Source organism: Lepidochelys kempii, chromosome 6 (assembly GCF_965140265.1).
Source record: "Lepidochelys kempii isolate rLepKem1 chromosome 6, rLepKem1.hap2, whole genome shotgun sequence".
NCBI classification, from domain to species: Eukaryota; Metazoa; Chordata; order Testudines; family Cheloniidae; genus Lepidochelys; species Lepidochelys kempii.
In genome coordinates, this window is record NC_133261.1 from 28,815,976 (window position 1) to 28,829,924 (window position 13,949).

General features: G+C 41.7%; 1 protein-coding gene across 2 annotated transcripts in view; it reads right to left on the reverse strand.

Moving 5' to 3' along the window:
- The window catches only part of CARS1 (cysteinyl-tRNA synthetase 1), a 49,498-nt gene extending 36,410 nt beyond the window's left edge, over positions 1-13,088 (reverse strand). The window contains exons 1-2 of one of the 2 annotated variants that reach the window (XM_073347286.1): positions 12,954-13,088; positions 4,941-5,186 (exon numbers count right to left, since the gene is read on the reverse strand). In XM_073347286.1, coding sequence (XP_073203387.1) covers positions 4,941-5,186; positions 12,954-12,978 — 271 coding nt within the window. In that variant the 5' untranslated portion in view covers positions 12,979-13,088. The remainder of the gene's footprint in view (positions 1-4,940; positions 5,187-12,953) is intronic. The other variant, XM_073347287.1, reaches the window with a different exon arrangement.
- Positions 13,089-13,949: the final 861 nt, after the last annotated feature.

Below are 13,949 nucleotides of genomic sequence, written 5' to 3' on the forward strand. Positions count from 1 at the left end.
AGTGCTAAGTTCCTGCATACTGTGTTACTGAGTTGTTTATAGAAGAAATGTAATCCTCTAATAGAGATATTTACTACTTCTTAATAAAGAATTAAAATGCACATGTCTGAGTTAGATGTTTTGCCTGGAACTGACCCTCATGATCAACAAAAAGATTTTTTGTCTTGGTAATAGTCTTCTTTGGGGATAGTATTAATTGGACGTTTGAATTAATTAAAGACTAAACTTCATTAGTCTGCCATTGTCATTGCATTTATATTCTTTCTGTCCTAAGTCCTTAGTGAAAACATCGGTTAGTCACTCAAAATAGAACTCTGCATTCTTAGGAGCAATTTTATTGTCGTAAAACTGTGGATTATAGCAATTAGATTTAAACAGCAGTCACCTTTAAAGACATATATTTTCCTCCCAGTCTCTTGTTTTAAAGATGCAACATTTCAATAAGATTCTAAATTTGTATTAACTGTAACTATAAGTCTGTATTCTTGTTTGCACACCAGGTACTGTGCTACAAGCATGCCACAATAATCCAAAGATTGTCTCCTCTTTTAGCACCACCAATCTTTTGTTTTGTTCTCTTTCATCATTACCTTCTGTGGGAGTCTCTGCATATTCTTGTCTTGGGATGGGAGGTATTTTTAGCTTTCTTCAGAAGTGCTCTTGGGATAGGTCAAAGTGTTTTTTGTATGAACTCTCATCTGTCCCCAAACCTGGAGTTTTCAAATGTCTAGTGCAGTGAATTGCCATATTCATTATTTTCTTTCAGATTGAATTTCTCCTATTTTTGGCTGCTTGTGCTTCTAGCGTTCATAGGACTAAATAGTGAAAAACAGGCAAATGGTAAAATTGCCCCATTATTTTGCTTAGGACAGAACTTTCACTTGTACCAAATAATAACAGATTCAGTGTTGGTTTTGTCTGAGAAATTTGTAAACTCATCTTCCTTGTTGTCCCAGCCTGGTCTGTCCTGCTCTCTGGATGGACACTAGTCTGTTGTAGTTCATAACTTTGCTATACCCTAGAAATCATGGTCTTAATAAAGACATTGAATTTATGGCTTGTTACCACAATCTGTAACCTACTAGCCCCCCTGTCATAAATATAAAGGGAAGGGTAAACACCTTTAAAATCCCTCCTGGCCAGAGGAAAAACCCTTTAACCTGTAAAGGGTTAAGAAGCTAGGATAACCTCGCTGGCACCTGACCAAAATGACCAATGAGGAGACAAGATACTTTCAAAAGCTGGAGGGGGGAGAAACAAAGGCTCTCTCTGTCTGTGTGATGCTTTTGCCAGGGACAGAACAGGAATGGAGTCTTAGAACTTAGTAAGTAATCTAGCTAGATATGCGTTAGATTCTGATTTCTTTAAATGGCTGAGAAAATAAGCTGTACTGAATGGCATGTAGATTCCTGTTTTTGTGTCTTTTTGTAACTTACGGTTTTGCCTAGAGGGATTCTCTGTTTTGAATCTGGATTACCCTGTAAGGTATTTACCATCCTGATTTTATGGGGGTGATTCTTTTTACTTTTTCTTCTATTAAAATTCTTCTTTTAAGAATCTGAATGCTTTTTCATTGTTCTTAAGATCCAAGGGTTTGGGTCTGTGTTCACCTATGCAAATTGGTGAGGATTTTTATCAAACCTTCCCCAGGAAATTGGGAGGATTTTGGGGGGAAAGACGTTTCCAAACGGGCTCCTTCCCAGTTATATACCTGTTAGATGTTTGGTGGTGGCAGCGATAAAGTCCAAGGGCAAAAGGTAAAATAGTTTGTACCTTGGGGAAGTTTTAACCTAAGCTGGTAAAAGTAAGCTTAGGAGGTTTTCATGCAGGTCCCCTCAGCTGTACCCTAGAGTTCAGAGTGGGGAAGGAACCTTGACACCCCGTTTCTGTCCTTTGACTACAGATGTATTAAAGGAGCATTTTACCTTGAGTGATCCTGTGTTAATTACTTAAGTTAAATTATCTGTTCAATCTCGTATTTAGCTCTGACACTCTTAGGTCATATCTGCACTACAAAATTATGTCAACCTAACTTTTGTTGACATACAGCCACCGCAGTTATTAAATCACTTATGTGTGTGTGCACACTTGGTTCCTTGTGTTGGTGGAGCTCTTGTATCGATTGTATTATCAGTGTGGGGCATTGTGGGATGGCTTCTGAAGGCCAGTAACAGTCGATATAAGCAACACAACATCTGAACTGACACTGCGTCAACCTAATTACATCGACTGTGAATATGCCACTTGGGGAGGTGGTGTTACTAAATTGGCATAGAGAGGCACTTACGTCAGCAGGAGCCAAATGCAAGTGAAGATGCCTCCACAGCTAAGTTGACGCAAGGCAGCTTACATTGACCTAACCCTGTAGTGTAGACCAGTGGTTCTCAACCAGGTATCTGGGGCACACTGCGGGGCCGCGAGCAGGCTTCAAGGGTTCGCCAGGCAGGGCTGGATGATTTAGTTGGGGATTGGTCCTGCTTTGAGCCGGGGGTTGGACTAGATGACCTCCTGAGGTCCCTTCCAACCCTGATATTCTATGATTCTAAGAGGGTTTCCCCACTTCTCAGCAGGGAAGCTGAGCAGAGCCCCAGCTCAAGAACAAAGGACTAAGAGGTGTGATGGGGGAAGGATAAGTGTGGGCTCTGGAAGAAGTTTGGGAGCTCGCTCATCTGGGAACAGACTAAGGAAGGAAGTCAGAGAGAAACACAGAGCCTGAAAATGGAGTTCACTACAGCTTGACTGGTGAATTGCTCTGGGCTGACGAGAATGGACTATGGTTTAGCCTTTATATCACAATGCAAACCTAAAGACTTTCAGTGCTGTGCATCCAGTTGACTAATAAACCCTGCTGTTTTGAAACCACTGTTTGAGTGTCACTGCAAATACTGTGTGACGTGCATTAGACCCTGAAAAGTGTACAAGTCCCTAACCTGGAGTCTATCTCAGTTGGACTTATTCAGTCGGGCTTATGGTGTGATGCAGAAGCGCTGAAGCCCCAGCAGTTCATTCTCAGGAGATGGTGAGACTGTATGGCCTACCCTTCAGGAAGAGTGAGACCCCCTGGGGGATAGCACATTGAAGAGGCTCCTCCAAGAGACTGCTCCTGTGGATCTATGACAAATGTCTTATACCCAACGGTTAGTTTTTTTATTATTATTAAAAACACTGATAATTAATTTCTGTAAGCGGAGAAAATATCAAATAAAACAAATAAGGAAATAGCTTCACTATTTCAAATACCTCTGAATCCATCAATTATGCCACATTACTAGCTACACCCCAGTGTAGAACTTTGTGGTAATTTGCTAATGATGTAATCTGGAGTGTGTGTTACACTGCTAGTGACATATTTCCGATCACCGAGCAGGAACAGATGGAGTCACTCTGCAGTGTTTTTACTCCTTTTAATTTGGAAGGACTCAGAGGGTAGTGATAGCAATTGTGAGCTCCAAGAGCCCTGTTACATGAGGTGTGATGGGTTCCATTCTGTTCCCTCTCTTATTTATGTGAGCATAAGGTTACTAGGAGATTTCATAAGGAGCCAAGTGCTATGATATCTTCAGTACACTAATGGCACCCAGCTTTCTGTTCATCTGATAGAAACAGCCACATTTATCCTACCATCGACCTTGGCACAGTTATACATGATTTTGCCACCTTGAAACTAAGTTACTGTAATACTTTCTACATGGAGTTACACCTTGAGAACATCTGGAAACTTCAGCTAATGCAGAATGAACATAGCATCTGTTTAAGTGAAGCCTCATATCAGAAGCACATAATGTAGTGTCACTGGAACTGTACTAATTGGCTGTGGGTTTCCAGGTGGAGTTCAAGATGCTGGTTTCCCCTTTTAACTCCTAAACTCTATGGGATCGCGTTACCCAAGGAACCACCTCTTCCACAGTTGTGATCTGCAGAGACACCTAACTTCCGTGGTATTAAGGTGGGGGAAACTGTTAGCAAGGTGCTCTCAACTAGCTAGAGGCATAAAGGATAACAAGAAAACATTCTACAAATACATTAGAAGTAAGAGGAAGACCAAGGACAGGGTAGACCTGCTACTCAATGAGGGGGAAAAACAATAACAGAAAATGTAGACGTGCTTAATGACTTCTTTGTTTCGGTTTTCACCAAGAAGGTTGGTGGTGATTGGATGTCTAACATAGTGAATGCCAGTGAAAATGAGTTAGGATTAGAGGCTAAAATAGGAAAAAAATAAGTTAAAAATTACTTTGACAAGTTAGATGTCTTCAAATCACCAGGGTCTGATGAAATGCATCCTAGAATACTCAAGGAGCTGACTGAGGAGATATCTGAGCCATTAGCGAATATCTTTGAAAAGTCTTGGAAAACTGGAGAGATTCCAGAAGACTGGGAAAAGGCAAATATAGTGCCAATCTATAAAAAGGAAAATAAGGACAACCCAGGGAATTGCAGACCAGTCAGCTTAACTTCTGAACCCAAAAAGATCATTGTCTAACCTGCTCTTAATAATCTCCAAACACCTGTCAGGGATGGTCTAGATAATACTTAGTCCTGCCATGAGTGCAGGGGACTGGACTAGATGACCTCTAGAGGTCCCTTCCAGTCCTATGATTCTAATTCTGGAATTTGCTTTCCCCCTTACTCTGCCAGAGCCCAGATTTGTCATACTTCTGGACAATCTCCAAAGGCCACCCTTTTCTTCCTTGGCCATTTGAGGATGAGGGGATATTGAAGGGTTTATATTTATACTTGCTGCTGGTTTGATTATTAGAGTGTCTGCGGTCGGTTATATGGGATTTAAATATTGTTTTGATATTGTGAAATTTAATATTGTGTAAAATCACCGATAGGATAGGTGGGCAATTGTTGAGGTTCTCTGCAATCAAAATAAACAAACAAACAAAATGTCTACTAATCTGTAACTTGCCCACCAATTCCATGTCACTACTCACTTGTCAGAAGTTTACAAGGTTCAATTTTTTCATTGCTGCCACCATAGATTGCTTCTATATGCCTGTACCACCGAACAACATGGAAATGCTGGTCCATAGGTGGCCTCGAAAACTGTCTGAATACCTCCACATCTGCATGTGAAAATGTGAACCCCTGGATATAACTACGAGTGCTGAGGTACTTGTCCAAAGCCTTCAGCCTGGCTTCCTCTTCACTAATGCTCAGAATGAAACTGTAGTTGGAAGCTGCAAAGACAGAGGTACAGGACATATGGTCAGAACTAAAGTAAAAAAGGCATCTTATGACCAAAAATATATCCCAAAGCTATTAGGGCAAATAATATCATTGAAACAACCAGATGTATACTAGAAATTGACAGCAAATTTGAGCGAAAAATATTTTGTCAAATGTAATGAACAACCATAAAAGGCTGTTCTAAATGGTCTCTTTTTTTTTTTTTTTTAAATATTAGGACAATTTTTTTACATGGTAAATTTCAGGGGGAAATCATGGCTCAGAGACAAAGGCACAGACCCAGGTCTTTTGCATGAAAACAAAACTACAATGTATAACAGTTATAAAGGATCTTCCATGCCTAGTGGGTTTAATCAGCACTTCACTCTCTTAGTCCACTAAAGCCCTCGTCCCACAAAGATGTACACATTTATGATTAACTTTATGCACTGTGAGTAGTCATATTAACGTCAATGGAATTACTCACAACATATACAGGTTGTACTTAAATCTTTGCAGGACTGGGGCTTAAGTGTGGGGTCCTAATTTGATGCCCACTTTCCCTTACTTGCTCTGACTCACAGATGTTTGCAGAATGTTAAATTACAGCCATCGGTGCTACTACCTGCATGTCCCCTGCATCAGTTTCTTTCCTCAAATGTGTATGTAATATGCATTAAAATGAACAGGAGTTATATTAATGGACAGAAGAGATGGCAGACTACCTCACATGTACCCCCATTCTTTCCTCTGACTTACTCAGCTCATTTTCCATCATGCATATGTAAAACAGGCTTTATTTTATACAGTTTATTTTACAAGCACTAAGTAACTTTTTTATAATTAAAAGAGCATAGCACATTTACAAAGGGAGAAGTTCTGTGGTTTGGGAGGCACACTCACAATAAGGTACTGTATAGCAGAGTACCAAACTGTGGTCCATGGGCCACCAGTGGTCTGCGAGCTCCATTTAGGTGGTTTGCAGATAGTTCCCTCTAAGTTGCATGTCTGGGCGGCTGCACACAAGAAAATGAAGGGCCACCCACCTCATTAGTGGAGCTGTGCAGGCTCACATGTAAAGTGAGGTGGTGGCCTTGGGGGAAATAGAGTGGTAGGGGGCAGTGGGGTTAGAAGAGGGGGTACGGGGAATTTGGGATGTGCAGGACTGCGGTGGCCACAGAAAGAGGCAACTTTTCTCAGCTCCAGGGCTGCGGCTGCTGGGAAAAGATAGCCCTCCTCCCCAGCCTCAGCTCTGTGGCTGCTATGGCAGGGGAGAGACCCCCCTTGCTTCCCAGCCCCAGCTCGGGGCTGCCATGGCAGGAGAAAGAGGGCACATCCATTGTATTAGAAAGGGAAGACTACGGATATTAAAATGTGAGTTGTTTGCTTTTATTTATAGAACAAAATCACATTTATTATTACGTTATTTTTATATAGCGCTTTTATCCAAAGCGCTTCACAATAGTTAGCTAATGGTACAAACAACATTTGGAAAGATCATTAAGTGATTCGCTGCGACCCTCAGCAATTTTCAAGTGGTCCTTGGGGGGGGGGGGGTGGAATTTGAGAACCACAGCTGTATAGAAAGCATTGTGATTTGCTCTCAGTGGCAGTTATAAAATCTGTGCTAGCACTCACATTAAGTCCACACAGCCTTAAATCTTTCCCTAACAATTTAGCACTTTAGAGTGCTTTCCATGTTCAAAACACTGTACAAACATTAACGAACTGTCTCGTGAGGCACATAAGTGAAAAGGAAAAATTAATATGTACTTAGGATCATACAAAAAGTTGGTGTCAGTGCCAGGATTAGAACATGAGTTCTTGTCTCCAAATCCCATGTTCCAGGCCACTAAACCAAGTTTTTATTTCTCAGACAATATGGTAATCTTGTTCTACAAGGGAAGTTTCCATATAGCTTCCGTAGCACTAAGCTTATTGAAAGGAAAAACAATAGCTACAAGTGGGTGTGGGAACTCTGAAGGTGGGGGGATTCTTCCAGATGTGTGTAGGTATTATCAGCTGAGACTGAGATTTTGTGTGCGGCCCATTTCCTATGGGGAACAAAATAATTGTTTCGCTTTAATGGAATATTTCAGCGGCTCATTTGGTTCCTGCAAATCATTGGAAGCAATGCAGAATAGTGGCAGTTAGAATTATAAAACAAAGAGGAAAATATTAGTCAATTACACTTCTAAAATCATATCTAATACTGCATGTATTGTCTATTTACATCAAGCAACCTTTTGAGAAGACAGTAATATAGAGAGATGATGTATAAATGCTAGTGAGATAACAAGTGTATTTGACCCTTTAAAATATACACAGGATGTAATGCCAGATGTTTCAAGTTCTGCAATGAACAGAACCAGTCACAGAAAAATCATAGTCACAATAGTTGCTTTGCATACTTAACACACACACACACAAATCAAAGAGTCAGCTCAATGCACTAAAAATCTCCCTCAAATTTAAGTCAATGCAGTATTATCCATGGTGGATAAGAAGTAAAAAGAAAAATGGATGGGTGTAGTTTTAACTAGACAATATGTGCAATCTTATAAATGGGATTAAGATTGGCCCATGAACTTAATTTCTATCTAAATGGTTCATGTTTGTAAATATTGGAAATTTATTCTTATCTCTAGTAGATGTTTACAAACTGAAACATTCATTAATGTAAGATGTAAACTGGTTGATCAGTTTGAAATCTGAATGGCCAGATGAGCTCCATGATATATTGTGTGTATGAAAGATCAGGAAAACAACATACTCCCTAGGAGAAAGATTCATATCACAACACATAAGTCTCAAAAAAAACTCTTAAGGAGGCGGCACCACTCTTTTTGACAAGTATTATTGCAGGTGTGAACTTTAACTGATTTAAGGAGACTTCGTATGTCTGAGTAATGATCTTTTTCCTCCACACCCTGAAACCATTTGGAAAGGGAAGTTGTATAGTATCCTGTGTCTCCTGTTTACACAAACCCATCAACTAACTGAGAGATACAAAAGCACATGTGTCCTTCTGAATGCAAGGGAATCTAGATGGCTCAGAGGACTGTTAATAAGATATGGTCTTTTACTGTTAGGTTACTTGCTCAAACTCAGCCAAAACTCAACAGTCATTACAATCTAATGATTGTAAAATACATGTAAAATACACTAGTTTCTGTCCGGTTCATCCTGATGGTCAACAGCTATACCAGAAGTCACCTCCACATTTACTATTCTTGGTGGCAGTCCCAAGTACAAGTGAATTAACACAAAGAATAAAACATCCCCCTCTCAAACTCAGATGTGATCCTTCCAGAACAAGGTTGAAGCATATTAGTAGGCAGAATGGGAATGATTGCACTGCTAGTTTTCATGCCATATCTTTTGTACAGATAGAACACTTCAGATTGGAGTGATCAGAACTTCTCAAGCACAAAAACCAACCACCACACCCATTTAAAGCCTGAACTATTTTAATTAAAAAAAAAAAATTGGTGTACCAAGTTCAAATCTGATTTATACCACAATGAAAAAAAGCCCACCATCCTATTTCTCACTGTATTAATGTCCATGCTGAAAAAAATATATAAAATAATCTATTAGTATTCAACAAGATAGGCAGCTTCTTCTCTACAGAAGAACAAGAATGCTGTAGAAGCACTGAACACAGGATTAAAACTCATCTGATTGGAATGATCCATTGGCAATTATTAAATCACTCAATGGCAGCTCTCTCTTTTTAAATATACACTTTGAACATCAGTAGTTGAGATGCAACACAAGTGAGCTGTAGCTCATGAAAGCTTATGCTCAAATAAATTTGTTAGTACTCTAACAAGTACTCCTTTTCTTTTTGCGAATACAGACTAACACGGCTGCTACTCTGAAACCTATTAACATGCAGCAAATCTGAAATTTCCCCAGTGTTAAAAAGGTTAGCACCACTTAGCTTCACTGCAGAGACTAATACGGTGCTACTTTTTGGTATGCTAATTAATATAGGTGTATGAACCCTCCATGTGATATAATTGTCAACATGTTCTACTTTCCATATATGGAAAATTATAACACCTAATGCTATATGACATTGTGGCCTTGTATGGAATGTTGAAATAAGACACAAAGCTGATGATTAAGACATATTAGTTTCTACATACCATTTACATGAAAGATTAAAAAAGAAAAACAACCTTGAAATCTTGTTATGCAATACATCAGTTAGATAGCTTGACTTAAATGATACCAATGTCATCAGTGTGTCACTTTTGTAAGACAAGAATCCCACAAACAAAGTGTAAGGCCTTTATGCTGTCAAAAACATTGTCAGCACAGCAGGGATAGAAAGGACATTAGACAGGAAGAGGATACCCACACACAAATATATGGGAATCCCTTACTTCAGAGGGGTACCAGATATTTTGGGCTCAACACATTCAGTGGAGTTCCTCTAACATTGTTAGTGATTTGTACAAGCCAAATGGGCACAGTTTGGGAATCTCTGCAGCAGAGAAGATTGCTGTCTGCAAAGGCTTTGGCAATCGGAAACGATTACAAATATTCATACCAATTCATAACACTCTTATTTTATATACAAAAAAAAAGACACTTTAAAGGTCTGGTTCTCTTCTGCATTCTTTTGGGTGATCTGCACTTTAAAAATAGTACTTATAAAAGTATAATGTGCTGTATTACTCACACCACTTCAGATTACTTGTTCACCATTTCTGCTGCCTGTTTACATTTTGTAGATTACTCATCTTGGTCACTGAAAAGATTACAGGAGCCTTGCAAAAATTCTGCTCATCCGAGAGGAGTCATTCCCCCGCCCATTATCCTCAGCCACATAGTAAAGGTGGATGAGTAGATTTGGTGTCTGGCTTACTACATTTTCATAACAATTTTGCAACAGCTGGATGAAAGAATGTACACAAATAGAATGGAGGGCACAGAAATTCATTCAGATAAATAGATGATATTTCAATGCAAATGATGTATATTGGGGGCATAAACTGTTTTCTGGCAATAAGGATTGTAAGATGGGAGGCTCAAATAAAGCAGGAGCTATTGTCGTCAGTTTCATTTTTGTTTTTTTTAGTCATTTTCACTTTCAAATTCTCCTTAACTAATACAAAGGTTAGGTCTACACTGCACACCACTTACAGCAGCCTGTAGGATATGTGCAGTTACATGCCACAGTGAAAAGCAGACTGTGTACACACTGTGGTGTGTAGTTACATGCATCGATGAAAGGTTCTGGCAGAGGGGAGGCTGTGAAGAAAACCTCCAGCAGCTCCCTCACTCCATGCGCCTTTCCCTGCGGTGGAAAGTCTCTGCAGCTTCCTGCAGCAGAAAAGGGCTCCAGCAGTGGGGAGGTAGCGGGACACGACATCACTAAAAATAGCCCCATAAATAGAGAGGCACTGCTTGGGCTGTAGAGAGCCATGTAGGGATAGAGCTGAGTACGTCCCAGAGCGTTCAGTCATGCCTGTACTCTATTTGCCTAAGCAGTGCCTCACCATCTACACTGCTATTAATACCCGCGCTAGGAGGGCAAGTAGTGTATGTATTCTAGACACTGCATGTGCAGTGTAGACTTACCTAAAGTTACAGTACTTTGGTGGAACACTGGAGGAGAATACTTAAATTCAAAACAAAAATTCATGAAAAAATGTTTAATGTGATTAGACTATGCAAATATATATTTTTAAGTAAAATAAACTTAAATTTTAAAGAACTAAACAGTGGACTTTTAAGCAATAAGTAATACTGGTAGCCCTTATAATAAACTTAACCAAAAGTTTTCAAGAAAGCTCATGCCTTGATATTTCAATTAATCTTATTTAAGCTATTGAAAATAAATCAGAAAACGAAAAGGTGTACTAGCAGCCACTTCATAAATATAAGAATATTATTCTTACTTGTAAAACAGAACTACCAGTAATATTTTCACTAAGTGTGGAGGGGCCATCACTTTGTTTTATGTCTGTACAGTGCCTTGCACAATGGGGCTGCACTATAATATATATAAAAAGAAAAGGAGAACTTGTGGCACCTTAGAGACTAACCAATTTATTTGAGCATAAGCTTTCGTGAGCTACAGCTCACTTCATCGGATGTGATATATATATATATATATATATATATATATATAGTAAATAATAACTTAAAAGCGCAAAACTCTGAACTGTTCTACTAAAATAAACCCTGATTTTTTAAAAACTTGGTGTTTTTAGAAGATTGGAAGGACACCAGATGCTCCCAGATAGAACACTGTCAATTACTCCAGCAGCACCTGAGCTGTTGCTCTCATATTAATTAACAATGTCCTGCATATCCATGCCCCATATTTAAGCATAGACAATCCTACTGTGCGAGACTTTTTGGTGATGTTGGATAAAAGAACTCTTCTTACAAAACCAAACATTTTTATTTAAAAACCTTCCCCTGGAGAGGAGGCTTCCTGAATCGTAAGAGACAGAAGGAAGGAGCACACAAAATGTACCACTATATGGCTCACATGGGGAGATTGTAGGAGCTATTCTGTAGAACAGGTCTTATGTCAGGGGTCTGGAATGCAGACTGTCACTCCTTCGCTTTTAAACACAACCACGTGTGCCAAGTTTATCCCTCGGAAACAAACCCTGTACTGCACTGATTCTTATAATTTGTAGAGCCCATCATTAGAAGAGTCTGTCCTACTGACATACAGTACTATGATTAACGAACAGGAAAAAAAGCAACTTTAAGAGACAAAGAAAAAGGGACAACATGGAAATTTAAGGATATTTAACCTATATGACAGCCACTTACATATCAGTAATGGTACTTCAGGCTTGTATTGCTGGTACCCCAAGTTTTGCCTCGTACAGTAGTAAGTCATCTCACTGTGCTACCACTAACCCAACACAGTTGCCTCAGAAGCTTGGGATCCATATGACTTGTTACAGGATAGCATCTTTTCTAACCCTCCAGGGTGTCGTTTCAAAGGCACAAACAACAGCTAGGCACCTAGGGTAGTTAGGTAACTAAATGGCATTTGTGCCTTTGAAAGCTGAATCTTTAAATCCAATATCTTTAAATTTCTCAGTCCCAACAACTGACAAGCCTGTGTGTCCTACTACTGCTGATTTATAGGGCAGAAACATACCCGAGTGACCTTCACATGAGCTAAACTAGGTCGCGGAGCTCCCGAAACCGCACAGAATTCATACTGCCCCTTCCAGACATATCAGAAAAAAAGGAAACATCTGATGCCACAAACCATGGCTAGAACACACGGACCTGGCCTTTGCAGGCTCACCGCAGCTTAGAACAGGGCATCCCAGGTCCTGCAGCACAGCACCGGTTTGGTTCAGTGCTAGGATAACAGAGAGCTGCCAGGCCACATGCGGGCAGAGCGACCCCTCGGGATGAGCCGGAGCCGGACGGTGGCACATCATGACACCCCGCTGCACCAGGGTGCGGTGACATCACGCTCCCCCACTGTGACCTCATGAGCCACGGTGACGGCGGGTGGCGGTGACATCACTACCCACGGCTACGGGTGCAATGACCTCACGGCACGTTGCAGCAGCAGCAGGGCGCTATGACATCACTGCGCAGCCCCTGCGCCGGGCGGCGAGGACGCCGGGGCGCTCGGCTCTGGCAGGGCACCAGGCGCGAGGACGCGGCGACCCGTTGCCATGGCACGGCGCACCTGCCCGACGGGACCCCCACCGGCCCTGCACCTTGAGCGGCCTTAAAGGGGCCGCGCCCGCCCGAGCCCGGAACCTGGCACTTACTGGGCTCCCCGCCGGCTGTCGCCATCCTGCTCCTCCTCCTCCTCCTTCGTTCTGCCGCGTCTAGCCGACTCTTCTCACAGGCTGATGCAAGACCGCGTCCGGATGGAAAACCCTCACTCCGCCTCTCTACGACACTTCCGGTGACCGCAGGGTAACCGGGCAACGGGGAGAAACGCACCTCGGGGGCCAACGGAGTCACGTGACGGAGGGGGGGGCTGAGACGCCGGTACTAGCGCTTGGTGCGCGTGCGCGAATGGGATTCACTGGTCTTCTCTGGCCTTGCCTGCAGCTCTGGGAGGCGGGGCTTGTGAGGTTCCGCCCCCTCGATCAGCTTGGTCCCTGCAAAGAGGAGGAGGGGCTGGCAAGGGAGGCTGAGCTCCCCTGTCCCTGCAAGAGTTAGAGCCTGGGAGCTTCCCCTGCCCTGCTGCCCCTCCCCACTGAGCCAATGTGGGAAGGCCCTGCACACACCCCAAGCCAGGAGGCCATGTTCTCTGCAGGGTGGGGAGTGCTGCCACCCCCAGCATGCTGAACCCCATGAGTCAGACTCCCTTCTCCCCCCAAAAAACTTGATATTGGCATAAAATAATGAGTTATAAATAATAAAATCATGGGTTCTTTATATTTGCCTTCTGGCTGCTAAGCCTTTAGGGCACCCTCAGGTCACATGTGCAAGGCAGCTTCTCGCCACAACCACAAAGGCTAGAAACGTGCATTTATTTTAAAACGGAAGGTGGGAGTCTCTCTGAATCAGGTTTCAGAGTAGCAGCCGTGTTAGTCTGTATTCGCAAAAAGAAAAGGAGGACTTGTGGCACCTTAGAGACTAACCCATTTATTTGAGCATAAGCTTTCGTGAGCTACAGCTCACTTCATCGGATGCATTCAGTGGAAAATACAGTGGGGAGATTTATATACACACAGAACATGAAACAATGGGTGTTTATCATGCACACTGTAAGAAGAGTGATCACTTAAGATGAGCTATTACCAGCAGGAGAT